The 27910-nt window shown below is 54.2% G+C and overlaps 1 protein-coding gene across 2 annotated transcripts in view; it reads right to left on the reverse strand.

The window, feature by feature from the left end:
• Nucleotides 1-27910, reverse strand: part of PACS1 (phosphofurin acidic cluster sorting protein 1) — a 141643-nt gene that overhangs the window by 1975 nt on the left and 111758 nt on the right. For both annotated transcript variants that reach the window (XM_022591399.3, XM_022591400.3), the window contains exons 3-23: nucleotides 25986-26075; nucleotides 24723-24848; nucleotides 22180-22324; nucleotides 21851-21942; nucleotides 21676-21756; nucleotides 19088-19147; nucleotides 18128-18288; nucleotides 17668-17761; nucleotides 13092-13172; nucleotides 11348-11463; nucleotides 11074-11209; nucleotides 9697-9801; nucleotides 8888-8994; nucleotides 8059-8213; nucleotides 7814-7924; nucleotides 7079-7181; nucleotides 6638-6680; nucleotides 4434-4476; nucleotides 4047-4182; nucleotides 1611-1837; nucleotides 297-416 (exon numbers count right to left, since the gene is read on the reverse strand). In XM_022591399.3, the coding sequence (XP_022447107.1) occupies nucleotides 297-416; nucleotides 1611-1837; nucleotides 4047-4182; nucleotides 4434-4476; nucleotides 6638-6680; nucleotides 7079-7181; nucleotides 7814-7924; nucleotides 8059-8213; nucleotides 8888-8994; nucleotides 9697-9801; nucleotides 11074-11209; nucleotides 11348-11463; nucleotides 13092-13172; nucleotides 17668-17761; nucleotides 18128-18288; nucleotides 19088-19147; nucleotides 21676-21756; nucleotides 21851-21942; nucleotides 22180-22324; nucleotides 24723-24848; nucleotides 25986-26075 (2332 nt within the window). The remainder of the gene's footprint in view (nucleotides 1-296; nucleotides 417-1610; nucleotides 1838-4046; nucleotides 4183-4433; nucleotides 4477-6637; nucleotides 6681-7078; nucleotides 7182-7813; nucleotides 7925-8058; nucleotides 8214-8887; nucleotides 8995-9696; nucleotides 9802-11073; nucleotides 11210-11347; nucleotides 11464-13091; nucleotides 13173-17667; nucleotides 17762-18127; nucleotides 18289-19087; nucleotides 19148-21675; nucleotides 21757-21850; nucleotides 21943-22179; nucleotides 22325-24722; nucleotides 24849-25985; nucleotides 26076-27910) is intronic.

Below are 27910 nucleotides of genomic sequence, written 5' to 3' on the forward strand. Positions count from 1 at the left end.
CTGCCCCCTCCCCCCTTCCCCCCCACACCTCTCAGCATGGTCTGCCCCCTCCCCCCTCCCCGCCCACACCTCTCAGCATGGTCTGCCCCCTCCCCCCTCCCCGCCCACACCTCTCAGCATGGCCTCCCCCCCCTCCCCGCCCACACCTCTCAGCATGGCCTCCCTCCTCCCCGCCCACACCTCTCAGCATGGCCTCCCCCCCTCCCCGCCCACACCTCTCAGCATGGCCTCCCCCCTCCCCCCTCCCCGCCCACACCTCTCAGCATGGTCTGCCCCTCCCTTCTCCCCACCCACACCTCTCAGCATGGTCTGCTGCTGCTTGGCAGAGCAGATGAGACGGCTGATGCCTTCGATGACCTGGCTCTTAGAATCCACCTCCTTTTCTCGAGGCTTCTTGCTCAGGAAGATGGTGGGAACTGGAAAGCAAGCAGGAACCGCCTTGTCACAGCCCCTGAAAAGCGGCCACCACTCTCCCCCGTCCACTGCCCTCTCCCCCCAAGGGAAGGGAGGTGAACGGCAGACAGCCGACTCTTCCTCCCCTGCTCCCTGGCTCCGGGCTACGTATCAGGGTCTGCGAGCTCCTGCTCTCCCTGGGCCTCGATATATTCACTGAATAACGAGGACCCAGGGCCAGATGGTCTCCGAGTCCCTTCCAGCTCGAACGTTCCGGCAGCCTGTGGGGCAGGGGCTCTGCTGCCCTGTCGGGTGCCTCCTTCCCACCAGCTCATGCGCCTGCGCGGGGAGGCCCTGCGGCAGGGTTTGCGTGAGCTCCGCCCCGGGACGCCCTAGGCAGGTCTCTGGGTGCCCCGACGGCTCCTGGCTGCGGGTCTGGCACGGCCCTGGCCGCCCTCCAGGGGAGCTCTTCCAGAGAGGCATGAACGGAAAGGCCCAGCTGCTTTGGATGTGCCCAGAGGAAGGCGGGGCCCGGCAGTGAAGGAAGCCCCTTCCTGACGGCTGGGAGGCTGCCGAGCGCCCCAGAGTCACCCTGCTGGCTTCTGCAGGCACAGAGCCAGCTGTGTGGCTTCCCGACGGGGACCGACAGCAGCGAGTGACGTCCCCACGGTGGGCTGGTCGTGGCGGTTCTTGCCTCACTTTCCCAGTGCACGGGACCCGCTCCCCCGCCACTGCTGGTGCTGAAGCCACCCTCTCCTCTGGGCTGGGCTCCGTTCTCCTGGATTCTTAACAACAGCCATGCCCTTTGCTCACAAAGGCGTGGGTGGCCTCCAGGGTTGGGTGCAAGTGCTCCGCTCCGTGGGGCTGTGGCAGGGGGACATGTCCTCCCCTGTCACACCGTCCATCCCGGAGGGCGGTGGCCAGAAAGCCTCCCTTCTTTACAGCAGCGCAAACTGCCTCAGCCCCTCAGGTGCCGATGCTCTGCAGGCAGGGACCAGTGACCCCCTAGGGAGCGCGGTCTCCTCTGTGACAGAAGGAATGGCCTCGTCCCACAAGGTGAGGCGGGACCCCCGCGGGACCCCAGGCTGGATCACATGATAACGTGTGCTGCCTTTGTCCTCGTCCACAGTCTCCCAGAAGCACGTCCTGTCCCAGCCCCCGAGACAGACGGGGAGGCCTGGTGGCCCTGATGGCCTGTGGCCTCACATGTCACTTACCTTTCTTGTTCTTCTCTTTGGTGACCACGGTCATTGCCATGGTGCCGGAAAGCTGGGCCTCCCCACCATGGGGCAGGCGGGAAACCTGCACTGAGCGGAAGACGCTCTTGAGGGTGTTCTTGGAGCTGGCGTCCCTCTTGTCACCTTCCCTCCTCCGCTCCCCAGGGTGGCCCAGCCAGTAGTCCACCTGGAGGCCAATCACGTCCCCATACGGGCTGCTGGGGCTCCTGGAGAAGGGGCAACGCCAGAGAGCAGGCTCAGTTCCCGACCACAGGGCAGACGGGGTGGAAAGGGCCCCGCCAGGCTCTGGGAGGGGCCGGGGGAGGTGCCCGCTAAGTGGCTCCGGGTTCCCTCCAGCCTCACAGCACTGGCTGGTGTGGGAGTGGAGAATCAGGCTGATCCGAGGACACAGCCACGAGAGGGCGAAGACCCGAGTCCGCACGAGGGAACCGAATAAAAAGTCACACGGGAACGAGGGAACGAAGGGAGAAAGTGTGTGCATGCACACATGTGCACACATACACAAGGACACACAGACACATGCACACCCCCCACGAGCAGAGCCGGGGCAGAACCCCGCCAAGCGTGAGAGAGATTAAGTGGGGCAGAGGCGGGAGCACCATGGCGGCTCCGGAGCAGCCCCGGGAGAGCTGACGGATGCCGACCTGTGGCTTTCTCCCGTTTATGGCACTTCTAGCTCAGGGATAATTTTAGTTCGAAGGGGAAAAAGAGCTGATGTTTTCTTGAAAGGAGGCGCCAGACACAATAGGTACAGGGTACAAAAGTCATCTGACGCTTTTCTTTCTGCCTGGATTCAGTGGTTCCATTAAAAAACCAGCTTAAACTGGATGGGAAAGGAGGTCGGGGTAAGGCTGGCCCCCAGGCACCCAGGAAGCCTGGACCGTGAGGTCACGATGTGACCTGCGGTGGGATTTCCTCCTTTTCATGCACTTCGGCAAGTCAGCGGCAGACCCTCGATGGGAAGCGAAGGGGGAAGACAGGGCAAGGGAGGGTGAGGGCTGGGGTCTGGGCTCCGCCCTGAGAACACTTTGTATTCTGTCACTGGGGGTTCTGGAAAAGCCACTGGCCAGGGCCTACCCTCTCTGCTCCATGGGGACCATCACCAGAAGACCAGGAAGGTGAGGGTAGAAGAAAGGGAACGGGGAGGAAGAAGGAGCAGGGGCTCCTTTCAGCCCTTTCCCACCTCGAAGGCTGTTCCCTGAGCCCCGCTGTGGGACTGCCCTCCCGCCCACCCCCGCTCTGCTCAGCTCCCGGAGGCCTCCCTGCCTGCCTGGTCTAAACTTTGGATATTTGACATCCTAAAGAAATTCCCGCCCCTCGTAGCCACCCCTCCCTAACTGTCCACAGCACTTTCCCGGTGGCTTTGGCACTGCTGGGGCCCAGGAGCCTGGGCTCTGGAACAGGGTCCTGCCCGTGTCATTGGCCGCGGCAGACTTTCAGTGATGGACAGACTGAGTGCCTGGAAGGAGGCCGCACCCCCACGGGCCAGGCACTAATGCACGCTCTTACTTCTGCCTCACAGCAAGACCGATGTGGCTATTTCACCTTCACTTTCACGGAGTTGAAATGAGGCTTAGTAACTTGCCCAAGTGACAAAGATTCTTTGCTTGACCAAACTTTAGTCAGGCTCCTGCACCTCTTCCCGGGCCCACCTGTGCACTTCCTTGGAAAATCCAGTTCTTGCAAGAAGCCCCCGGCCCGCATTTCTGGTCACCCTGGATCTCTGATCAGGCTCCGCACCCTCCACCTTCCCTCAGGAGTGTCGCCAGCAAGGCTCCTGTCAGGTCCGTTTAGCCGGAATCACACCCCTCCTCACTCCCGACGTTCCTCCTGGTGATTTTCCATCCGCTGCCCCCACGCTGCTCCTGGACTGTAAACCCAGCTGCTCAAGGGTTTGGAGTCAAGTCCCATCCCTCTCTCACTGCAAAATCCCATCGAGGTGGTCCCGACACCTATGGCGACTGTTCCCAACGCGGAGAAAGTCTCTCTTGCTTTAACAGGTGTCACTGAGTGATCTGTTCTTTAACACAAGCTAACACAGTGGACGTAACACAAACCGTGACTCAAATCCGGGTGTGTGTGACGCCCACGCCCACACTCCCTCTAACACACTGGGCAGTCCTACAACGAGACACATGCACAGCACTTTACAGGCTACCAAGGGCCTCTCTGCCCTTTGTCTCACTCGACCTTATACCTGTGAGGCAGACAGGACAGACGGGAGCCTGCGTTTGCAGAGCTGTGTGATGACCTGCTTGGCCAGCGACCTAGCTCCACTGCTCTCGTTCCCTCCCCCCCGCCACCTTCCAAGCTCAGTGTCACCGTCCTACACGCTGTGGCAGCAGGGAAATCAGTCGGGCTGCTGCCCCGATGGAGGGACGTGGCAGGAAAGACAGGAACCGGCGACAGGCTTACCCCACGACGGCCAGGGCGCTGCTCATGGACGGGGAGGAAGGAGGGGTGGCCATGGCGTCTCGGCTCAGGCCTGAGCTGGAGGGCGGCGACGTGGAGGGCACAGTAAGGCTGACCACGGGTGAGTCATCACCATCGCCTGCCAGCGGGACAGACAGACACAGTTGGGCAGGGGAAGCCGTCCCGACCCTCTGGTGCCAGAGAGTCGAGGCGCCCCTGTCTCGGCTGCAGCCTGCTCCCCACTCCGCCCCGGCCACTGCCTCGCTCCGAGGTTCGAGCTCTGCTTTGGCCTGGGACCCCCTGAGTCTTCGCCCTCTGGCCTGTTTGAATAGGAAGGAGATGGCAAGGCACCACCCTCACCCTGTAGAGGCCAAGGGGCCCCAGGCTCACCTGTAGTGGAAGGAGAGTCTTCGACCAGACCCACCTTCACCACCTGGGAGGGAGAAGAGATGCCGCATTAGATCCTCCTACCAAAGCTGGATGCGCTCTGATCAGCTGGAAACGGCGGCCGCCACTGCACACTGTTGGATCGCAGGCTTTAAAACTCTTTGCCGATCCCGAGCAGACCGGATAGTTAAAGAGATGTGAAAAAACCCAGTTGCAAACAATAAGTCAGGGGCACAGGAGACCTGCAGCTCTTCTCTGGGGATGCAGGCAAGGCCACCTGGAGGGTGGGAAGCACTTTCGTATCCTGATTTCATTTCTTCTAAGACCACTTGGGCAGGAGGCCGTCGTCTCATGTCAGAGAGAGGGGAGGACCGGGAGAAAGTCTCGGCAGACAGGAGCGGGGTGCGGCGGGGGCTTGGGGGGGGCGCGTGTGCTGCACCAGGCCCAGCGAACAGCTGGAACACGCTGACATGCTGGGAGCAGGCCCCTCCTTTCCAGACTTCCTGGAATCTGGAGGAACACCAATGAGGAGGGGGTCCCCAGTACCGCCACTCCCTCCCCGCAAGGCAGTGGTGTCCATTTCAGCTCCCCAGAGAATTTTAGATTCCTCTGAGAGAATTCTGGGAAGGACAGAAGGGGGCCCTCCAGTGGCCAGCAAAGGGCACAGCTAGAGACAGACCATGAAGGTCAGGGCTGGGGCCTGAGGTGACAGGTGAATCCCAGCACCCGGCAGAGGCACAGCAGGGCGGGGAGGTCATGGAAGCTGGGCCCCGGGGACGGCAGGGAGCAGGGGTCACACACGGATCAGAGCACAATGCTGCCCTTCACTGAAATTTGTTCCCGATCCTCTACACATCCTGATTTTAATTCCCAGAAAGTAACACATCGATACTCTGAACTTCTGGACACGACTCCTCTCCCCTCGCTCCTCTGACATTGCACGAGGCTGCCAGCTCCTTTGTTTGTTTGAATTTTTAATTTTTTCTATCCCTCTGTCTTGTTGTGAGGCTGGAGTAGGCAGTGACCCCCAGCTCCATGAAGATCCCACAGCTCCACAAAGATGTGGGTCAGACTGCCAGCCTCGGCTACAGGCCACGGCCCCGGGCCTCCAGCGGGGCTGTGGGAGCAGCCCCAGTGGCTAATGGGGACTGACTGGACCAGGCAGACAGGAGGCTTTACGGAGGATCTCCCCAGGATCAGGCCTCTCCCAAGATCTCTCGAGATGCCCAGGATCTGGGACGAACAGAGAACAGGGACAGTGGGAGCTGGGCCCCTCACCCACACATGCCCCATCTCCCCTAGAAGCTGGGAGGATCCTCAGGGAGACTGTAGGAAAAGATACCAGCTGGTTTGGAAGAGAAACTCAATTGTCTTGCAAATGGAAATCAGAGTTCTCAGCCATGTGTCTGTGTCGTGCTTTGGTCCCGGGAGGGCATCGGCTCTGTCCCCTCTGCGCTCCCTCTCTTGGTCGGTCTCTGCCTTGTGGCCTAGGCCTTTGTGCAGCAAAGGCCGGTACCACCTGACACCAAAGACACCCAAGAGGTTTTCCTTTCATGTTCAAGATCCGCTCGTGTAGAGACTCTGCCTTGACTAAGCAGGAGGAGGAAAGAGCCTCTTCCGCTTGGTGTCCACACGACTCTGAAGGCTACCGACTCCTCGGACTTCTACGAATATCATCTATCGTTATCCCCGAGGCAGCTTTCTTTTCCCTGGAGCCTGTAGAACCAATGCCCTGGACATCACTCCCTAGGCCACGGCACCAAGTTCAGCGCCTGGTGTAATAAACATGAGATACCCGTGGTGAGCTGGGGATGGCCCCTGATCGGGAAAGGACACTGAAAGGAACAGCTTGGTGCCTGTCCCAGCCTGGGGCTCCCTCACCTCGGCACTGCTGACACTCGGGGCTGGATCACTGTCTGTCGGGGGCCTGTCCTGTGCCCTGCAGGATGGTTAGCACGTCCCTGGGCTCCACCCATGAGATGCCGGTACCACCCCCGTCCCCAGCTGTGACGGCCAAACTTGTCTCCAGACCAGACACTGCCAGATGTCCCCTGGGGGCAAAATCGCCTCCGGATGGGAACCGCTGTCTAGATGAGTCCTCTGTGTGTGTGTGTGTGTGTGCATGCACGCGCATGTGTGCACGCGCAGGACAGGAAGGCCAGGAGAACGGGTGGGTGGGGTACGGAGAACAGGGGAGTTGTACTCACGCCAATGAAGGGGATAAACTTCTGATACGAGTCTTCATCAGGGCTGTTGGGAGAAACAGGAAAGCTTTACAGTTGGGGGGTGAGACTTCGTGGAGAGACGGGGACACAGCTTTCCATGTTTTACTGTGGCTTTAAGGGAGTCCAGACACTACACAACATCTTCCGATGGCGCGAGGAGCCACCAAATGGAGGCAAAAGCTCCGACTCTGCACACTCTACCACTGCTCCCGTGTCTGTACTGAGGGGCGCCCACACGGGTGGGGAGGCCCAGGCAAGGAAGGGAACGCCTTGGGGGGAGGCAGCAAAAAACACTCTCATATCCTCTTGAGTTCTTACCAAGGGAAATAGGGTAGGGAGAAGGAAAGTATGAAAAAGCAAAGGAGACCTAAGATTTATCTAGCCCACCCAACCTGTTTTTAAGAAACCCCTCGGTCAACTTACAACTTGTGCCTGCAGGTCAGCATGGCTTCCGCCACGGGCAGCTGGTGCGTCACGCCTGCGCCGCTGACGTACTGCATCACCCGCCCGACCACGTCCAGGTGCTCTGCAGAGAAGCCAAGAGACAAACGCCAACATTTCAGCAGGTGAGCCCGAAAACCCTCTCCGAGAGCCCCCTTCCTGAGTCCCACCAGAAGACCCCAGGAGTTGAGGCAGAGAAAGGGCTCTAAAGACCCGCTGGCTTGAACCTAACGAATCATGGAGCAAAGAGCCGTCCTCCCATCCGATCTGCGTGCTGTCCTCCCCAGCCTGCCCCTCCCAGGCTCGGCTCGCCCCCGCCTCCGTCTCTGCTTGCAGCAGCCTTGGAACCACTGCAGCGGCCTGCCCTCCCCATCCAACGTCTGCCTGGCACTCCCTGCAAGGCCTGTGGGAGAACTGACCACCTCCCGGCCCCGCAGAGCCCAAGCTTGTGCGCCCATCCCTGCCACCTCTCCTCTGTCTTTCAGGAGCGTTATTCATATTCCCTGCCACCCTCACAGCCCTCGTTTCCAGCTGTGCAGAGCAAACGGCAGAGACTAAACACATCCAGAGTGGAAGGGCTGCGCTTAATGGGCCTCCTTTTAATAAGTACTGAGAAAAACGAACACGCCACAGGGAGGAGAAGCAGCACGCCCCTTGCCCCTGGCTCTCCGGAAATCAGGCCACATTCTGTCTTGGTCCCTTACGAGGGGCTGTTACCTGACACCGGGGGCTCTGAGCGGTTGAACAGATCTCTCCAGCCAGAATCAAGGAAGGTACTGCTATACCTACTGTCGACGGAGCCCAAGTACTTGGCCACCGGGTGAGAACCTGGGAGGTGGAAACCAGACAAGGAGAGCTGGTGAGGGGGTGAATGATGGCCCGGTGACGGTCTCCCTGCCCGTCACTTCCTGGGACCCAGCGCCACCACCCCGCTTCAGGAGTGGGCCCTGCTGAGCCTTTACCGAGGGGAATGATGAGAAAGCGCATGTAGCCCAGCCAGTCGGAGGTCTTGCTGGCCAGCGACTTGACGAAGAAGCGGAGGATGGAGCTCAGGTAGCTCTGGCCGCCCACCGCTGCCACCTTCACCGGCCTCGGCATGGAGGAGTTGCAGTTGCAGCTGGGAAGCAAGGGGAGAGGCATGGCCAGGTCAGGTGGGCCTGCGTCCTGCTCAGAGGAAGGCCCCAAGCTCAGACTTCACTTGATCTCAACAGCCCACGGGAAAAAGCAAACCAATAAACAAAATAGTACAGGGAGAGGCAATAAACCACAGCGCTTTTGCAAACAGAGAGAAACCCAGGATCAGAGAGGACAGGGAACTGTCTAGAAGGAAGGCAGAATTGGCTGAGGCTCACGGGAAGACAACTCAGCAGTGCCCTGGGGTTGGCAGTGGGCATGAGCCCAGACACCCGGGAACGCCCGCAGCTCTTTCCCACGGAGGGAAGGCCCCGACTCTGGGTAGTCGGAGGGACGGGAGTAAAAGGTCTTGTAAAAAACCCTGGGCTCTCTCTGCCCGGCCTTCTTCGTCATAGGCTTAAGAAGAGGACGAGGCAACTCAAGGTGTGGCAGGGGGCCAGGCGGGGAGGCAGGCAGGCAGGAAGGTGACATTTTCACTCCAACCCTCTGGGGCCAGCAGGGGCATCAGAACACCGCGGTCTGACGCTGCCCAACCAGGTACCAATTACGAATTCTTGGTCTGATAAGGCCAGGAGGTCCTCTCACTGCTTAGAAATCAGGGTGGGAGGATGAGGTCAGAGGGAACCCCAAAAGGCAGGAGAAGAGCCGAGCCCTTACTAGCGCTGGATACGGGTGAGCAGGGCGGACAGCACGGCCTGGACCTCCACCGTGGAGCACGTGCACACGACGGGCTTCCGCTGGTCCTGGAGCAGCTCTGCCACGTACTGTGTGGGGTGGGGGAGGGAAAGGAGCAGGGACACAGGTGAGGCCACGCAGCAGGGGCACTGCCTCCCCACAGGCCAAGAGGGCAGCGAGGCCCAGACCGAGCTGCGGGGCCCCATCCTCTGTCATTCAGATCACAGCCGGGCAAAGGTCAGGCTTCTGGCAGCCAGCAAGGAGAAGGTGGGGCCGGACCCCACGTAGATGGGCTCATACGGAAATGTGGGAAGACCTAGGGCACATTAGATTCTAACGCGGCCTCTGTCGCCCACATGCTAGGTGGCCCCGGGATCTAACCGGGTGGACGACGGGAGCGGGAGGGACAGGGGCTGCTGTTGCCCTGCCCCTGCCGAGCGGACTTTGTGGAAACCAGGGCGCCTCTGGCATCTCACAGCACTTGGTGCTCCTCGAGGCACCTCCCTTCCGGTATGCTGCCTGAGACGCAGGGCCAGGAAGGCGGGCATGACAGGTGATACCGCCGTGTTTTTAAAGCTGAGGAAACCGAGGTACGGAAAATTGGTGATTTAAGCCCCACAGGTGGGAAGACGACGGGACTGGGACTAGAGTCCAGAACTGTGGGCTAAGTTCGGAGCAGGGGGGCCTGAGAAAGGGGGGTGATTTCCTATTTCCCCACACCTTGCCTTTCAAATCTGTCTCTTGCTCCCCAGAATCTCTCCTCCACAGCCCTGCGACCTTCGATGCTTTACCTGGCCCTGCCAATCAGTGGTGCTCACGAGGATGACATTTTCTGGGAGGGCTGCATCCGACACCAGGATCTGATTCAGTTGGTCATATACCACCTTTCTCGGAATCTACAAGGACAAAAGCGTCTGTTGGGCAGTCCCCAGGGAGCTTGAGGGGAGGGCTGAGAATTCCTGGGGCAGGGGTGTTCAGAGAACAGCTACCAGGGACTTGTGCGGGAGACCCGGTATCCCACCGGCCAGAGCATAAGGGGAAGGAGGGGGATCAGGGACAAGCAAAGCGAGGCCTCAGAACACAGGCTGGTGCGCCAGGGGCACCAGAGCAGGAAGGGCCCCGAAGGGTAATGAAGCAGGGCAGCAGGAGAGGAGGAGGAAGACAGCAAGCATGCGCTCACAGGATGGAAAACGAGGGCAACGCCGGGGAGAGAACTAATGAGAGCAGCAAGGAGGCTGTGTGGGGAGCGCCCCCGGCACAGGGAACAAAGGTATTTCAGGAACAGTGATTAACAAGAAGGACAATACCTCGCCCCAGGCACCGGGCTATTCTAGTCCCGGGTTCATTTTCAGCTATAAGAGCGTCAGCTCAGGAAGCCACATGGACACAAACTTCCCTTCCAATGATAGGTATCAGGGAAATGAACAGGCCTGCTGTTGACCTCAGGAGAGCAGGAGGTCTGTCGAGGGAGAATCCTTCCCCGGGAGACTGACCTTCAGAGGGAACAGGACTCCCGAGGGCCAGTTCCTTCTGTGCCTGCCCCAGCCACTCTTAGGTCTTTCAATCAAAACATTTTTTTTTTTTTTTTTTTTTGGCGGTACGCGGGCCTCTCACTGTTGTGGCCTCTCCCGCTGCGGAGCACAGGCTCCGGACGCGCAGGCTCAGCGGCCATAGCTCACGGGCCCAGCCGCTCCTCGGCATGTGGGATCTTCCCGGACCGGGGTACGAACCCGTGTCCCCTGCATCGGCAGGCGGACTCTCAACCACTGCGCCACCAGGGAAGCCCTCAATCAAAACATTTTAATACTGTTGACGTGCCAGCTTGAAACCACTCTAATTGGCCCACAGCAGCACTAAGGGTATCAGAGCTCAGAGCAGACGTCCCGTGAGAGCCGATGGCTGCTGTCCCTAGAACCACTGTCCCCGCACAGTCTCCACTAAGGTCTGATGGGGGCAGAACGAGCCAGAGTCTCCTGCTCCGTCCCCGGCTCCCCCCCCAATTCCTCAGCAGCAGCAAATAAGAAGCATGCTAGACGTCCCCCTTTACGTCTGTCTTCAAGGCTTCATTCAGAGCCGTTCAAAGTACTGCCCGCTCCTCTTCACCCAACCGCCCAAGGAGACAACGGAACAGAGACCAAGGTCCAGGGGCGCCCGACAGGCCGGGGTACCTGCGTGCTGTGGCCCAGGTCTGGGGACCGCTCGCTGTCGGAGCTGTTGGTTCTCTCGCTCAGGGGCTTGGAGAGCTGTCGCTCCTTCAGGGGAGTGCCCCTCTTCTGCCGGGGGGTGTGAACCCCATCCACTTTGCTGCCACAGACGTGGAAGGAGGCGGTTAAACAGCCCCCTGACCCAGAGCCATGGCCTGCCCCCTCTTCCTGAGGGCCCTCCTGCTGGGCTTCCCTCGTTCTACCCGACGCTTTAGGAGCTTCTTCCAACCCTGAGTACCTGGGAGAGGCAGAGCCCTGGAGGTCCGTTTTACTGGACTTCATCGGGGTTTTGACTTTCTCTGGCACAACCAGACTTGCGCTCACGTCTCCAAACATGTCCTGGTCAGTGATTTCCTGCCACGGAGGAAAGGAAGCAGTGAGGGTTACTTCCCCTCGGTGACCACGGGAGCCTTGTGGTTCCTGCCAGGGCCCATGACCGTCACGAGAAAGTCAGTCCCTTGCTCTCTTTTCCGGGAAGCACAGGGTTCTACAACTCCTTCCCCACCCGACGAGGACACCGTGACTTTAATTTAGCTGAGTGTACCCGCTGTACCGGGCACCATCTCCTGCTATTCAATCTGTACCCTACATTTATGAACTGACAGCCCACAAACCTGGGCTGATGATCTAGCTTCTCTAGGTGGGAAGGAGAGTGTTTCACTCAGGAAGTGAGATGACTGGAACTTCAGTTAAAAAATAAAAATTTATTTATTTATTTTTGGCTGCATTGGGTCTTCGCTGCTGCGCGCGGGCTTTCCCTAGTTGCAGCGAGCGGGGGCTACTCTTCGTTGTGGTGGGCGGGCTTCTCATTGTGGTGGCTTCTCTTGTTGCAGAGCACGGGCTCTAGCCGCGTGGGCTTCAGTAGTTGTGGCTCGCGGGCTCTAGAGCGCAGGCGCAGTAGTTGTGGCACACGGGGCTTAGTTGCTCCGCGGCGTGTGGGATCTTCCCGGACCAGGGCTCGAACCTGTGTCCCTTGCATTGGCAGGAGGATTCTCAACCACTGCGCCACCAGGGAAGCCCCTGGAACTTCATTTTGAAACAACCGCTGTGCAGTATGGGCCAAAGTGGAAGATGGGTTACTCGGATTACGGGTGAACTACAGTAATGTTGAATCCAACCTAAGGCTTTGTCAGACACCAGATCCTTAATGCAGCATTATTTACTATAGGAAACATAAGCCTGAAACAATTCCTCCTCGGACTCCATTCAGTTAGCAGCTCCCACCGTAAGGCGGATGTGCAGCACACCCCCAGATGGTATTCGGTCAAGTTCTCTGTTCCCTCCCATCTGCTGGGTCCGGCCTCCAGTCCCACCGGCTGAACTGTGGCAGAACCTGCGGGCCCAGCTCAGACGCCCTCCCCCCAGGTGAATGGCTCTGTCCTTCCCGGGCCCCACAGAGTCTCTGCGCCAGGTGTGCCCCGGCTGGCTTTCCTCCCGGAGGTGGATCCATGGTGTTCTCATTTTTGCACCTTCAGCGCTCAACATGTGTATGTGTGTGGAATTTCAACCTGTGTGTAATTAAATTGGGCACCCCAGCCGATCCATCCCATGCACCCCTGAGCAGCTCCAACATCTCTTAGCTGACTAGAGGAGCTGACTAGTAATCACTTGGAGACTTAATGCTGTGGGCTGTCTGGCCATTGTAAAAGCAACCTGGAGGAAGGGATGGTTTTTCGGGGGAAGATACTGGTCATCGTATCTGAGAAGTAAACGAGGGTGACAGATAATGAGAAATTATCTAAATTAGCACTTGATCAGATCTAACTAAAGGGCAGAATGGGGACATTTCTAGTTTACTAGTTTGGGGAAAAGCGTTATATTCCACAGGTAAGGATTCTGGGAGGAAGGGCACGCAGGACATTCACAAGTGCACAGAGTTAAGCCAAAGTTTCAGGGTGGTCATCAGGATCTTTTTGCCTTTGTTTCTAAAGGTACCAAAGACTATTTTAAACAGCTGAAACAGGAGCCCAAACCATACATACCAGAGTGTCTGTTTCAGTCAAGCTGTCATCTTGATTTTTAATCCAAGCAGATTTGACTTTTTCTAAAGCAGCCAATTCCATCTGCAAAAATTATAATAATTAGTCATCATCAATCCAAATAACCACCACTCTAACCTGTTTTCTAGGTCCCCTGGAAGCTTAAAATACTTTCACTTAATCTGAAGACCTCATAAAATCTTTGGGAGTTTCAATTCATCCTACTAGGAGCATATTTTTGTGAAAACTGAGCTTCGGAAAAGTCAGTTATTTTGCGATCATTAAATTAATAACACAGCGAGATGCGGAACCCAGAAATTCTGACTCTCACAAGATGTCACCGGGAAAGAGAAGCTCAACGTTCAGATGGCATGGCTGTGGGATCTGTCAGTCTTAACCCTGGGTTCGGTAAACACCCTTGCCCAGGAGGGGCACACAGGGCCTATTCTGCTGTCAGAGTTGCTCAGAAGAAAGGGGAATCTCAGAGTTCACGTCTTTGATTTCGAGACTAAAGACATCCATGGTAGCCAAATGCTTTTTGCTTGGTAGAAACATCTGGAAAACCCTCAAACAGAATATACTAAGCCATTTAGGTGTGAAATAATTCTCCCTTTGTCCCCAACTTTTATTAGCATTTCTCATAAATATTAAAAATGTACTTTGCAAATACAGATACATAACCAGATTTTTCACACTTGCTAATGCTGCTTCTGGCTGTGCAGACACCAGTGTCAAAATCATAAGCAGTTGCGGGTTGTGGATCTTAGCTATGGGGAAGGTCCTGGCCTCAGTGGGTCTCTGGTTCTTGTGGGGAACCAGGGAATCAGAAAGGATCAAGGATATCCCACCTCCTCCCAATGACCCAAAGCCTTTTCTCTGAGTAAATAACAGAGTACAGAGAAATGGCCTAATAAGCTCAAGGGGCCACTCAGCAAACCAATGAACAAGGACCACAAAAGTAGGCCCACACCATACGCTAAACCAGCGTTTCTCCACGTGGGCACCGCCGACATCTGGGGCGGGTCTTTCTTTGCTCAGGGGCATCGTGTGCAGGATTTGAGCTGCATCCCTGCCTCCACCCACTAGATGCCAGGAGCAGCCCCTTATCCCCTATCATCCCCGCTGTGAGAACCCAAAATGTCTCTAGTCCTCACCAAATGTCCCTTGGGAGGCAAAATCACCCTTGGTTGAGGACCACTGCTCTGAGCCGTCTGCAAAACTAACCTAACACACTTTATCCAGACCCTGTGACCCCTGAGGGGGAGACGGTTTGCTCAGAGCCACGCACAGCAGGTTGCCTCCGGATTGCACCACTAGCTCATTTACACATTGTCTGTATGAATAACCGACGATAACAGAGTCCACGCTCCCAGAGAACTCTTCATCAGACTTAAGACTGAAGATGGTTTCACTCAATTTGGGACCTCAGCATGACAAGTGAATTAAACACGTTTTAAAGAAAAGGAATCGGGGCGATAACACCGTCCTACTGGAAGGCTCTCAGGCAGCAGCCCTGTGGTCGGCCCTCCGACAGGAGAGCAGTGCTTCACGGCACAGCGCTGTGCTGAGATGTGCCGAGCGCTCTAAGGTGGACTCGGGGTGGGGCACCTGCGGGCTGTGCACTGACTCTTCTGCATGTTTCAGTCAGCCCCACCGGGAGCAAACTCCCGATTCTCCCAGTTCTTCTTCCTGCTTCTATAAATATTTTAGGCTCTTCTCACCCCAGCAGCGCAGTAGCTGTGTTGCCTAACTGAGTGGCTCTGAGGCAGGTGTGGCGGTGCAAGGCGCTGTGCCTGGGGGCGACGCTGGCTGCTGCTGCAGGGGGTGCACGTGCTTGTGTGTGTGTGCGTGCGCACGCGCGTGTGCGCACACGTGGAGGGGGCAGAGCGCGGTGGCACTTTAGGCTCTCAATTTTACCAAGTACTGGTCTGTAGCACCATTAGTTACAGTGCTGTGGAATTAGCAACTTTTAGCAGCAGGCAGTCCTGGCAGAAAGTCTCCATCTCTTGGCCGCCCCAACTGAAGCGCTGTCGGGGCCTACTGTTATCTGCTCCAAGAACAAAATTATGTTGCTACTGTGTGCTCAAGTCTTGGGAAAACTCAACAGCTGTAATAATTTGTATCAGCAGAAATTCCTTCTGGTTCTAGTGATAAAACTGAATCCTCTGAAACTTGGGGAACAAAAAGGAAGGTTAAGAAAAATAAATGAATAACAAGGCTGGGAAATCAGGGAAGAGAGGACAAGAGCTGGGCAGCATGTGCACGCCTGCCTATGGATGCACCATCCCCGTATGTTTTCCCTAATACGTTTAGAAGTTCTCTGTGTAAGAGCACAGCCTCGCTCTGTAGTTTCCAAAGTGTCTTTCATACTAAAGGATTCCAAAGTTCCACACCCACATCAAGACATATGGGGCTCTTCAAAATAGAAATATCACAGAGAACCAGCAAAGTCTGAAATCTGGCCCAGGGAACCAGAATTTGAAGAACTCACTAAAAAGACATCTAGATTCTATCAATTTCAGGAGTCCAGAACTGGAACGGCTCTCAGGGTCTGTAATAACAATGGCAAAGCAGCTTCCATTTACTGATGCTCCCCATGCCATAAATCAATCCAACCATCAATCAAGCGCCATGCTGGAGGCTTTAGCTGCATTTTCGCACTGGATCTTCACACTGCCTTGTAAGGCATGTCCTTTTTACATGCAATCTGTACATGAGGACACGAAGTCTGGGTAACTGCCCAGATCACACAGTCAGTGGAGTGATGGAGTCAAGATTCAAACCCAGAAGTCTGACTCCAGAGCATGTGCTCTCAAACCAGCCCTACCCTGCCCCAAAGAAATGTCTGGCCTGAACAGGGATCCTTAGGCCATCACACTGTAAAGACTGATACTCCATTGACTTTTGAGCTAACTGGGCTCCTGGGCCAACTCCTTTACTTCACAAATAAGGCACCTGAGGCCCAGAGCATCAAGGTGATTTTTCTCTTTAAATTTTGTAAGCCATGCAGCTGAGACTAAATGTAGAACCTACAAATTCTATCAACCCAGAAACAGCTTCATTAGTAGAGAGTAGTTTCTCTTACTGATTTAGTAACGACGATCCCTAAAATTTATTGAGCGGTCACCACATGTTAGGTGTCACGCTTAGCATTTCTGGGGTATTAATCTCATTTAAAATTTGATTGCATTGTGTTACAGTAGGGCCCTTGTTCTGCATTCCTAGGACACCGTAAGACAGTCCTCCCCTGGCCAGGTCCCAGGTTTCTCTCTAGAAGAGTCATCCCTTATATTTATACTTGCTATGGAATCTGGCTCCAGGGACCAATGATCTGTCCACATGGACAGTGATGCTTCAGCAGGGCCATCCAGCAGCCCCCTGTGAGAACGAGCAGCCCCAAGCCACATCCTGTGCAGAACTAGTCAGGTAAGGCCTCCTCAGCCCCATATCATATGAACCTGGGCTGGAAAGGCTGAGAGTGCCCGGTCTGCAAGTGGCGGGCCTGAGGTTTCTCGGTGGAGGGATTCTCGGTGGGGGCTGCCATTTCCCATCCCACGTTTACTCGCTAAGGCCACGTGGTGCCGCTGTTCTAGGGCCGGATCACCCTGCTGCGCCTTCAGCAGGGAGAGGGAGTACGTGGACGACAGCGCCACCTGGTGGCAGCAGGCAGTCCATGAGCTGACGGTCCGCAGACACCTGGGACCGGCGGCAGGCAGCCCTTCCATAGACAGCGCTTTTCAGGGGATGGAGAGCCTCACAGGCCTCAGGTCGTTTCCTCACAATTAATACCTACGCGCAGGGTGAGTTTTATATTCCCTCTGTTAAAGCGGCAAGAGCAGAAGGACTTAAAGGATTCAGTTTTTTTGATCTACAGAGAAGACACTGGGCTTTCAAAGCAAACCGAAAACCACAAAAATCAGACACGTCATCCTGCCTTTGGTCATAAACAAGGGGGAGGGCAGCTTCCTAGGGCCCGAGGCGGATACAGCATCAACCCGGGCCTCTGCCCCTGATCCACTGCTGGGGAGAGCCTTCCCAAATAGGGACAGAGCGTGGTCCTGGGGTCATGCGGGGCTCTGGGGTGCTGCAGTAGACAGCTCCTTTTCCCTCTGGCTCGCCAGGCAAAATGGAAATCAGCCCACCGAGTTCTAAATTCTTCGAGGGCACTGCTCACTTTCTGAATCAAGCCCATGTAATTTCTCCTGAACAGACCTTGGGGCCTTCCTGCCCCTTTGCATCCACCCTCTCCCCAGCCTGGATGCAGAATCGCCACCACTGGCTGGGTGCCACACTCCCAGCTACCGCATGACGGGTGTTAAGGGAGAGGTCTTGAGGCACTGCGTGTTCCGGGAGGGAAGGCGCCAGGTCATGGCGGGAACAGACCATAAAGAACACCCGCCTGGCCACAGCAATATCGTCAGAGCACTAAGAGCCCAGCAGGACTGAGATGACAACCGAGGCTGAAACAAGATGAGATGGCCCGTAGGTCCCAAATGAGCCAGGAGCACAGGGCCCAGTGTTAAGCCCTGACTCTCCCCTGGTCCCACTCCCACACCCCACAGCCATTGGTCTTGCTCACAGGGCTGGTGGTGTCTTTGCCGAGGCTGCCCTTGCTGTTGAGGCTGCCAATCTCCGTCTGTGAGCTGGACTGCGACATCCCCTCAAAGAAGGGCCTGTGGCAAAGAAGCACAGCCAGGGTCAGTGGCCGCCAGGGCCCAGAGCAGCAGCTCACGGACAGCCGGGCAGGGCTGGTGTTCAAGAAAGATCGACAACCCGGGCTTCGAGGATGCCGGCGAGGAAGGACACAGCAGAGGCTGGACCAGTAGGGACCTGGACCGAAGGACTTCAGGAGAGTCCTATCGGGGCTTTTGTCGGTTAGAGGCTAAAGCAGCGAGCTTTATCCAGACGGCAGGCGGTTCAGAAGAGGTGAGGAACCGAGATTCCCGGGTAATGGTTGGGGGGGGCGGGGTGAGGGAGGGGAGTCTAGGAGATTGCCACGGCCTAGAGAGACAGTGTGACAGAGGGGGTGTGGGCCTCACTTGAGCTTGGGCTTTGGCGTGCTAAGGATGCTCTCTGTCTCCTCCATCTCGGGACCACTGTCGCTGGGATTGTACATCTCCAGACTGTCATACAGCTCGTCCAAGTCTTCTTCCACTTCTCGTATCTGTTCTCGGGATACGTGTTCCAGCCCAAAGCCCACCTGTGGGAGAAAACAAAACCTTGGAGTCTGGGGCTACCCCTATTAACAACATGGCAGACGGGAATCTCCTTCCTCCTGGGCAGGGCCCACTGGCTTCCCTACCCAGTCCCCTTAAGGGACGTGCCATAGTTTCATGCTCATCAGGGTGGTCTTGGTGTGCTTTCTGTGATTTGATCCTGAGAGCAGGGATGTGGTGAGGCCACCGTCCCTGCTCAGAGCCTCCCTAGTGCTCCCCACTAGTGCCTGGCGTCAGGAAGAAGAGTGGGGCTCAGACGGTACTTCTCCCGATGAACTGGCGCAGGGAAACCCAGACGCCTGGGGCCCTGGCGGGCTCATGCTGGCCTCCTCTAGAGCCCGCAGGGGACAAATCTCCATCCCTGTCTCAGTCCACTGAGAAGAGAGCCCATGAAAACTGGCTCTAGGCCTGCGAGCCCAGGGAATGCACTGCTTCTCTTAGCGGCCAGTCCCTGACGCCATGGAGGAGGCCCCCACCTCACAGGCTGCTACTCACGATGTTCCCCTCGGGGCAGGAGGGAAAACTGAACGATAGCAACTGGATCTGTGCTGGACACCCCACACCCGAAAGCTGCGCAGAAGCATGTGCCCCTGCTTCGAATACCATGGAAGCTTGGGTGCTACATGTAAATCTTTCCTTCTCTTTTCAAGTAGCGGAAAGCCCTCCTTTAGCTACCCCCTCACGTGGGGTTCCTGGAATCTTGACTCCAGATTGTGCCCGAGGAATGAGGGTGAAACTCTGGGAATTCTACTCACCATCCAGCTCGGGAGTAAGGGGTCGTACCTCGTCTGAAACTTTAAACCGCTTCAGGAGGGCCACAAACTTCTGTTTGATGTTAGGTTGCTGTAGGGACAAAGCCACAGTAGTCCTCAGTCAGCAGCCCAGTCGGCAGAGTGATCGAGGGCCGGCTTTGGTGAAGAACCGGGGCCACGCCCCCAGCCCAGTAACTGCCCACGGTCACCTCCCGCTCATCCCTTTCTCTAGAACTTCAGAACCACGGTGAGAGCCACCTGTATACACACAGGTTCCTCAAACTCGAGGTTTCCAAAACAGAGCTCACCCTCTGCGCTGTGCATCCCCCCTCCTGGTCACCCAGGCACCGAGGAGTCACCGAATCTGAACCCGGAGTCTCCCCCGACCCTCAGCCCAGGGGTGCTGACTCCTACCCTCTTGTCCACCCGAAACCGCACTGCTTCCGTCCGGCCTCCTTCCTCGCCCCTCTCTGGGGCCACCAACCACCCTCAACTAGCTCCTCCCACCCCACTTCCAGTCTCATTCCCTCCAGAGTCCACTGCGACTGTTCCACATGCAGATCTCACATCGTCACTCCCCAGATGAAAGGCCTTCACTGGCCCCAGAGCCTCAAGAACTTCGGTGTCACCCTGTGTCTGCTGAGGGCTGGCTCTGCCTGACCCTGGCCTCACCCACCACCCAACTCCTCACACCCCACTTAGGTGGGAACTAACTGCTTACGACTTGGCACCCCTCTGGGCCATTTACATGGTAACTTCTGCCTTGACTAAACATGTCCCCAGATCTACTTGGCGAAGTTCTATTTACTCTTAGAAAACCCATCTCCTGGCATCTTGCCCGCGAAGCTGTCCTGCTCAGAGCCGGTCACTTTCCCCTTAGGACCATCGCTGCCCCTGACGCAGAGCTCGTCTGGCGCCTGCCCTACGGGGTTACGGTCACTTGTGTAGATGTGTCTGTGTCACTGGACACTGTGAGCTCCCTGACGGCATGGACCGGGCCTTCCTTATCTCTACGTGTCCAACCCAAGGCACGGCGACTAGCTTGTGGCCCTCAGCACCTCCTGACTGGATGACAGACTCATCGCCTGGGGATGGGGGAGACTAACTTGTGGGTGAGACTGAGCTGGGCCTTCAAGAAAGGGCGGGGCTCCCCAAGGTGGAAGGGCACCCACAGCAGAGGAGGAACGAGAGCCACAGCGACCGAGACGCAGAAGACGGTTCAGAGAACGCCGAGTCAATTAACATGTCTAGGACAAAGTGCTCTTGGTAGGGAGAGAAGGATTCGTGTGCACGGGAGGCAGGAGTGAAAGGACAATTACTCTGGAAATCTGATTGGAAAGTGCCTGCAGTTAACACAAAAAATAAAAACACCTTTCGGGGAGTGGGTGTCAAAGGAGCACTGAGCTCTGGTCGTATAACCGGTGAAGCTACGGAGGCGACCACAGAAGAGGCGATTTATATAGCTCCCGGGGGCACCTTTGGGAAGAAAACGGGGCCTCTTTGTGGTTACAGCACAGGAAAAAGAAAAACTTAGCAGGAGGAGCCACAACAGAGAGTGACCTCCAGCCTCTGCCATCATCAGAGCACAGGGTGGGCTGGAGGCCAGGATGGGCCTTACCCGGCCTAGGAGCGCCTATCGAGGATTAGAAGCCTGAGGACGATGAAACAGTTCAAACGCGCTCTAGTCATCATCCGGTGGGGGAATCAAGGCCTCAGCCTTGAGGATTTATTATACATTGAAGCCCAGGGATACCCAAGGATGCCTGGAGAGAGGACAGCGTGTTTCACGGTGGACCAGGCTCAGATACGACATGTTCGGAAGGTCTGGCCTCCACTTATTTCACTCCTGAAGGTGACGGGAATCTCTGCTCTTGGGGTCCCTGGGCTGCTCTGCGCTAGAGAGAATCAGGATGCCTCTGGGGACAAATGAAACTGTGAACTTCTCTTCCAAAAAGCTCCTGGCACTTTTGACTCCCCCGAACTCTGGCACGGGAACCCCAGAAGAGGTCAAAGTTAACCTAGAAATTCAGGTATTAAGCATCTCAGTCCAGGACTCTAATTTCACCAAAAGTAGTGACTCCTGAGGAGATCGCGTGCAGGAGACACAATCTAAAGGCCTCTGGTCTCTAAGGTTCTGGATCCATTAAGGCAGGCACTGTATCGAGCCCACAGTTCCAAGCACTAGCCTACTATTTCTGGGTTAGTTCAACAAATGATTCCAAATGGAGATGCTCCTAGAGAGGACTGGACTTATCTGTGCGGTGGACAGTACGAAACCTGAAGTAATCACCTGGAGAAGGGAGGGAGGGTGTCTGAGGGGTTCTGCTCCCCAAGGAAGCATCTGTTCCAAAGTCTACAACAAGGTTTCTCAACCTTTCTTCTACCCTAAGATAACCTGAAGAATATAACACGCTCCTATCAGGAACGCTGGTTCTCTGCAACAGTGGTGCTTAATTAGCTGGTGGTGGAGGTGGAGGTACCAAGGGGTGTGTCACGGCCTTGAGGGCATGGCCCTGTGCAGATGTTAAAAAGCCCCCAGGAAGTCTGCATACAACACTCCCATCCTACCCCCAGATTGCAAATCTCTGCTAGAACATTCCCCGGACCTTGGAGGCTCACCCTTGTGATGGCAGACGTTGAGGTTAGTTTCCTCCGGGTCTTCTTTACTTTCCGAAGATCCTCATCTTCATAGAACAGGTCCTAAGTGGGTAGGGGGATGGAATGAGGTTGGGAAACCCTAGGAAGGTCTGTAACTGCTTCTCGGCCGCTTTATTGAGGGGCTGTGGAAAGTTACCTGCCCGTGTAGTGGGTCATCACTGCCTTCCTGTTCTGATGAGAAACTCTCCTCCTCTTCCTCAGAATAATTGTCAATATCAGGAGAACGGTCTGGAAACAGACACCTTAATAAGATGACCTCGCAGGGTGAAGATCTGGTCTAAGAGGCTTTGGCTGGCTGGAATCATGCTCTCCTCAAGTGGAAACGCGGCCGGGGTGGAGGAGAGGGCCCCGACCCCCTTTCATTTCCAGGGAGCTCTAAGCTCCTCTTTCCTAGGAACGTGTTAGGCTTTCCTGGGATGGAGATCAGGTGACGGGGAGGGCTTCCCAACACCACACATGTCCTACCAGACAGCTTGGATTTGATTCCTTCATGGTCAATCGGCTGGCTGGACAGGGAGTAGATCTTTATTTCTGCCACAGGCACGGAGACATCCTTCACGTTGCTGTGCAGGCCGAGAACCAGGGCGCCTTCGTTCGGGTGCTGCATCACCTACGAGCACGGGGTGGCCACGGACACACCTCACTACGGACAGTGCTGCAGAGCAGCCCGTTTTCACAAATCCCAACGGACAGGCGAGCCACTGGGAACGGTGTTCTGCTAACACATTTTCTTTTTCACTATCTTTCAGATTCACGCCTACCGTTCTCCTATTGCCTGTCTCACTTTACCTTTTTTTCTTTTTTCCTTTTTGGCTGTGCCACGTGGCTTGTGAGATCTTAGTTCCCCCACCAGGGATTGAACCAGGGCCCACGCAGTGAAAGCACGGAGTCCCAACCACTGGACCGCCAGGGAAGTCCCCGGTCTCACTTTAAAACTACCTCCAGAAGTGTCAGCCACGGGTCAGGCCACGTGCTTAGAGATAAAAATCAAGGCCTGAGATTGAAAATGACTGCTAATCTCTAGGACTGCATTTTAGTTTAAGTCTTTCACAGAGAAACTAGCTCTCAAGGCTGCGTGAGGCTGTCCTGCAGACCGTGGCCACCTGTACCAGGCCACTTGTGCCAGGCAATAAGGGCTTGACACAGCTGGCAAAACGTGCCATCCACATACTTCACTCCCCCCAGGCCCTCTTTCTGACACAAAACATGAAGAGGACAGAAAGATGGGCTGGGACTATTCGCTTTTTACTATGGACACAAAATGTTTCTTACTTAATGTTCTAAAATACAGAAATAGGTTTTAAAATTGATTTGTGGCCCCTTTCCTCTTCCCCTTGGTCAGGGCTGAGAAGATTCACCAGGCATACAGGGAAGCCGCACAAATGAGCAAACATACTGAGAAGGGAATTAAAAACATGAAAAGGAGAAAGGCTAGAGGAACCCCAAAGGTGCTGATTGGAACTGACTGGAATGTGAGCTCATGATCAGATAGATACAGAAGTGGAAATAGATACGATATGCATGTATATACACGTGCATATGCATATGTATACATGTATTTCCTAGCTCCATCTGCTGAGAGGGAGGAGAAGCAATGATACCCCAGTTGGGAAAATGAGCACCTCTAGCATCCAGATCTTGGTTTCTAAATACCATTCTCCACTACAAGGAACCAGGGCTCTTTGGAGGATCAGTTCATTCTGAGGCTGGGTCAGGGAAAGTACATGATGAGCCTGTAATATTTTGTACCAGCAAGTAAAGAAGCATGTAAAGAACGATGAGGCATATAAAAAAGGATACAGGAATCAGCTTGAAGAGGCTCTTACTGGCCAAATTCGAGAAAATTTGAGCATCAAAATAAATAATGATAGTAGCAGACTAAGCCCCACTGAATTAAACAGGAATCCACAGATCCATAACTGATACAAAGAAATGAATCAATCAGTAAGTGGGGAAGAAGGGAAAGCTGTATCTTACAGCAGACGGCCAACTAATAAATAGAGAAGGAATGGTGGGATTGGAAATTCACTGTCTGGCAAACGTCCAAGTAATGACTGATTCCGGTAAGAATCATTAATAGAGGCTAAAACTACTTGGTGAAGATATGAGGGGATAAGAAACTGTTATATAGTCTCAAAATATCTCCTCCCTATAAAATGTTTTTTTTTCACTGGTAAGAACAAAATATGTATTACTTAACTTTATACTGGAAATCCTGGCACACATCATCTTAAATTAACCAAGCGATAAGAGTTAGCCTCACCAGTAACGGAACAAATCAACACAGAGTGCTGCCTGCATTACTGCTTGCAATAATTCTGCCAAAAACGCAGAAGCTGAATGTAAATCTCCAGAAAACATCAGACAAATCTGAACTGAGATACATTCAATAAAGAGCCTGTACTCTTAAAAAATGTCAAGGGCATGAAAGACAAAGAAAATCCAAGGGACTGCAGGTCGAGGGAGACTAATGAGACAAGAGCTAAGTGCAGCCCTTAATCCCAGATGAAACCCTGGGCCTGCAAAGGACATCCCTGAGTCGCTTGGCATGACCTGGGTGGGGACTGCGGGTTACACGGCAACCCTGTGTCGGTGCTAATGTCCTGATCTTCATGGTAGACACAGTACGTATTAACTATGTGTGATGGGGCACCAGCTTACTTTCGGTGGTTCAGAAAAGAAAACAACATGCATAACGCGTATGTAGGAGAGAATAATAAGGCAGATGTGTTAACACTGAAGAATCTGGGTGAAGGGTAGATGGGAATTCTTTATACTATTCTTACAACTTTTCTCTAAGTTTGACATTTTTTTAAAGGTTAAAGAAAAAACTTTTCATGAGGGAGAAAGTTCTCGATAAAAAGAAGTGCGTCCTGAATTTCCAATAAAAGAATTAATTTGTAACACAGAATAAAACACCCAAACAGCAGGCTGGGAAAATCACTGGCTGGGCCGGTGTCTCTCGTAGGCTCCGAAAGGCTGACTGTCCAGAGGCCGCCCTCTCTCACCTCTGCCATGTTGATGAGCCCCACGGCCAGGGTCTTATAGCCCAGGATGGTCCGGTTCTTGTACCGCTTTCTCCTCTGCAACATGATCTGCAACTTGTTGGCATCTCGCTTCAGGAAATGAGGGTACTGCCGAGCACAAAACAGAGCCGAGCACAGTTAATCAGCAACTGGGTCCTCGGTGGGTCTTGGTGCTGCGAGAGGACGTGCCACCTTCCTGTGCTTCACTGGCTCCCAGCTGCACGAGGGGGTGATAGGGGCGAGGGGAGCGCCTGGTTTCCACTCCGCAGCGGGGTGGTCCACACACGCTCAGAAAACAGCCTCCTCCCTTGCCAGATAATCAGGTGTCCGTGCACTGCAACCTGGGGTACTGGTGTTAGGCGGAGAGACAGACATACCGGGACAGATAAGGAGGAGAAGGGAAGGGATGGAGGTTGCAGTATGGGGGCAAAACAAGACTGAAGCATCCGCCTCTGCTGGGGGGCACGGTGTGGATTACTAAGGAGAGGAGACGGGGCCGAGTGTGGTGGGATGGTGGGGTTAACAGCTCTGTCTGAGGAAAAGGGGAAGAAGAATGAGAGGCAAAGCGTTACATACAGGATGGATAAACAACAAGGTCCCACCGTAGAGCACAGGGGACTATATTCAATAGCCTGTGATAAACCATGATGGAAAAGAATATGAAAAAGAATGTATACACACACACACATGTATATATGTATAACTGAATCACTTTGCTGTACAGGAGAAATTAACACATTTTATTTTTCTTTTAGTGCTTTTCATTCATTTATTTACTTCACATCTTTATTGGAGTATAAATGCTTTACAATGTTGTGTTGGTTTCTGCTGTACAGCAAAGTGAATCAGCTATACGTATACATATATCCCCATGTCCCCTCCCTCTTGAGCCTCCCTCCCACCCTCCCTATCCCACCCCTCTAGGTCATCACAAAGCACTGAGCTGATCTCCTTGTGCTATGCAGCAGCTTAACACAACATTTTAAATCAACTATACTGCAATTAAAAAAAAAGAAAAAGAACGATTTGTGATGTGCTTTTCAGCAGCCCATCTGGGTCTCGGCGCCCTTGCTGTGGCTGTCTGGGTGATTGCTCTGGTCCTCCAGGCCGGCCACAGAAGCTCTAGGTGACTTTAAATCATTGGGCTATGGCTGTTTTCGGATAAAACAGTCTCCAGATTAGAGGACTGTTCGGGATTGGGCTGGACATGGCATATTAATGACCTAAGACTGAGCAGGTTCTCACCTGGAGGGAGAAGGTTAACTGGAGCTCTGTTTCCACCAATCCACTGGCTGGAAGGATGATCTCGTTGGAGCGAAGAATCCTTTTTGAACCCTGAAACCAAGAAAAAATAGGTCAAAGCTGTATCACCAAAAATCAGACCAAAAGAAATACTGTTTGCAAACAACATCTAAACTCTACAAAGATTCTTACCAGTTCAAGTATTCCACCAGTCTTTTTGTTGTACTTGATCACAATCAAACCACTACCATAGATGTGATTTTACATGTATTATGCTGTCCGTTTGCAAAGGGTTTTCACAGGAAAATGATTTGTTATTGCATCTGAGTTCTCCTCTCCCACCGCTCCTGAGGGAGAGGCAGTGGTGTAGCACCCCAAGGCATGGCAGTTCTCCCCATGGCACCCCAGCCGCCCTCCTCCCATCTAACTGACACTTCGGCCACACTGTCCTGTCTCTGGGCGTTTCCACATGCTGTTTTCTCTTCTTGGATATTCTTTCATGCTTCTGTACACAGCTAACCAACTCACCTTCCCAGTCTCAGCTTTGGTATAATTTTTTTCCAGGAACTCTTCCTTTTAGTGCGGCTCCCCCCACCCCCGCTTCCCCTGCCGTGCCCCCCAGCACCCCCGCTCCACCAAACCTAACGCTGGGTTAAACACCATAGTGTTTTTAGCTCTTAAAAGTAAAGTTGGGCTAAACTGTTCCTCAATGTAAAAAGAGATCAGCAGGAGAGCCTGAGGAATGCCAGTACATTTATAAAAATTACTTTAGGGCTTCCCCGGTGGCGCAGTGGTTGAGAGTCCACCTGCCGATGCAGGGGACACGGGTTCGTGCCCCAGTCCGGGAGGATCCCACATGCCACGGAGCGGCTGGGCCCGTGAGCCATGGCCGCTGGGCCTGCGCGTCTGGAGCCTGTGCTCCGCAACGGGAGGGGCCACAACAGTGAGAGGCCCGCGTACCGCAAAAAAAAAAAAAAAATTACTTAAAAAAAAATTGAGTTTAACACAGTGAAGTGCCCCGATCTCCAGTATACAGATCGATGAGTTAGTAAATGTATATACCCGTGTAATCCACATCTCTATCAAGATGTAGAGCATTGTTATTACTCTGGAAAAATCCCTTGTGATGCCTCCCAGTCAATCCTGCACTCCTGTCTCAGAGGAAAGCACTGTTCTGAGTTCTTTCACCATAGGTCAGTTTTTCCTGTTCTAAAATTCCATATAAATGGAATCATACAGTGTGTACTATTCTAGTCGGGCTTCTTTTGCCCAACATTTATAATGTGTCTGAGGTTCATCCAGGCTGTTGAGTGTATCAAAAGCTTGTTCCTTTTTACTGCTGAGCAGAATTCTGTCCCATGAATGTACACATGTGATTTCCGTTCTCCTGTCGCTGAACACTTCACATTTGGGGTGTTTCTAGTTTGGGACCATTATGGTTAAAGCTGCCATTCCTGTACAAGTCATCCACACAAGTGGATGTGTCTTCTTTTTCTTGGGCCGACACCTAGGAGAGGAATGGCTGGGACTTAGGGTAGACACATATGTAGCTTCATGAGAAACCTCCAGACTGATTTCCGAAGTGTTAGTACCACTTTCCACCTGCAGCTGCATCCGGCGTGGTCTGTCCTGGACCCGTGGATTCTACTGGCCACGTGCAGAGAGGTCCATCACTGTGGCTGCAGTTTGCATCTCCCTGAGGACTCAGCCCACGCAGCACCTTCTCAGCTGTTTATTGGTCAGCTGTAAATCTCCATTTATGACGTGACTGATCAAACTTCTTTGTTTTGTTTATCTTGTTATTCGGGCATAAGTTTTTTATTTATATAAGAAATTGTCAGATATATGCACCATATTTTCTTGTCTATTCATTTTCTTAATAGTATCTTTTGATGAAGTATTTAATTTTGATCTGATCAACTTTATTA

Source organism: Delphinapterus leucas, chromosome 7 (genome assembly GCF_059928025.1).
Source record: "Delphinapterus leucas isolate spDelLeu-1000000601 "Yukka" chromosome 7, BTC_Dleu_Yukka2, whole genome shotgun sequence".
Lineage (NCBI taxonomy): Eukaryota > Metazoa > Chordata > Mammalia > Artiodactyla > Monodontidae > Delphinapterus > Delphinapterus leucas.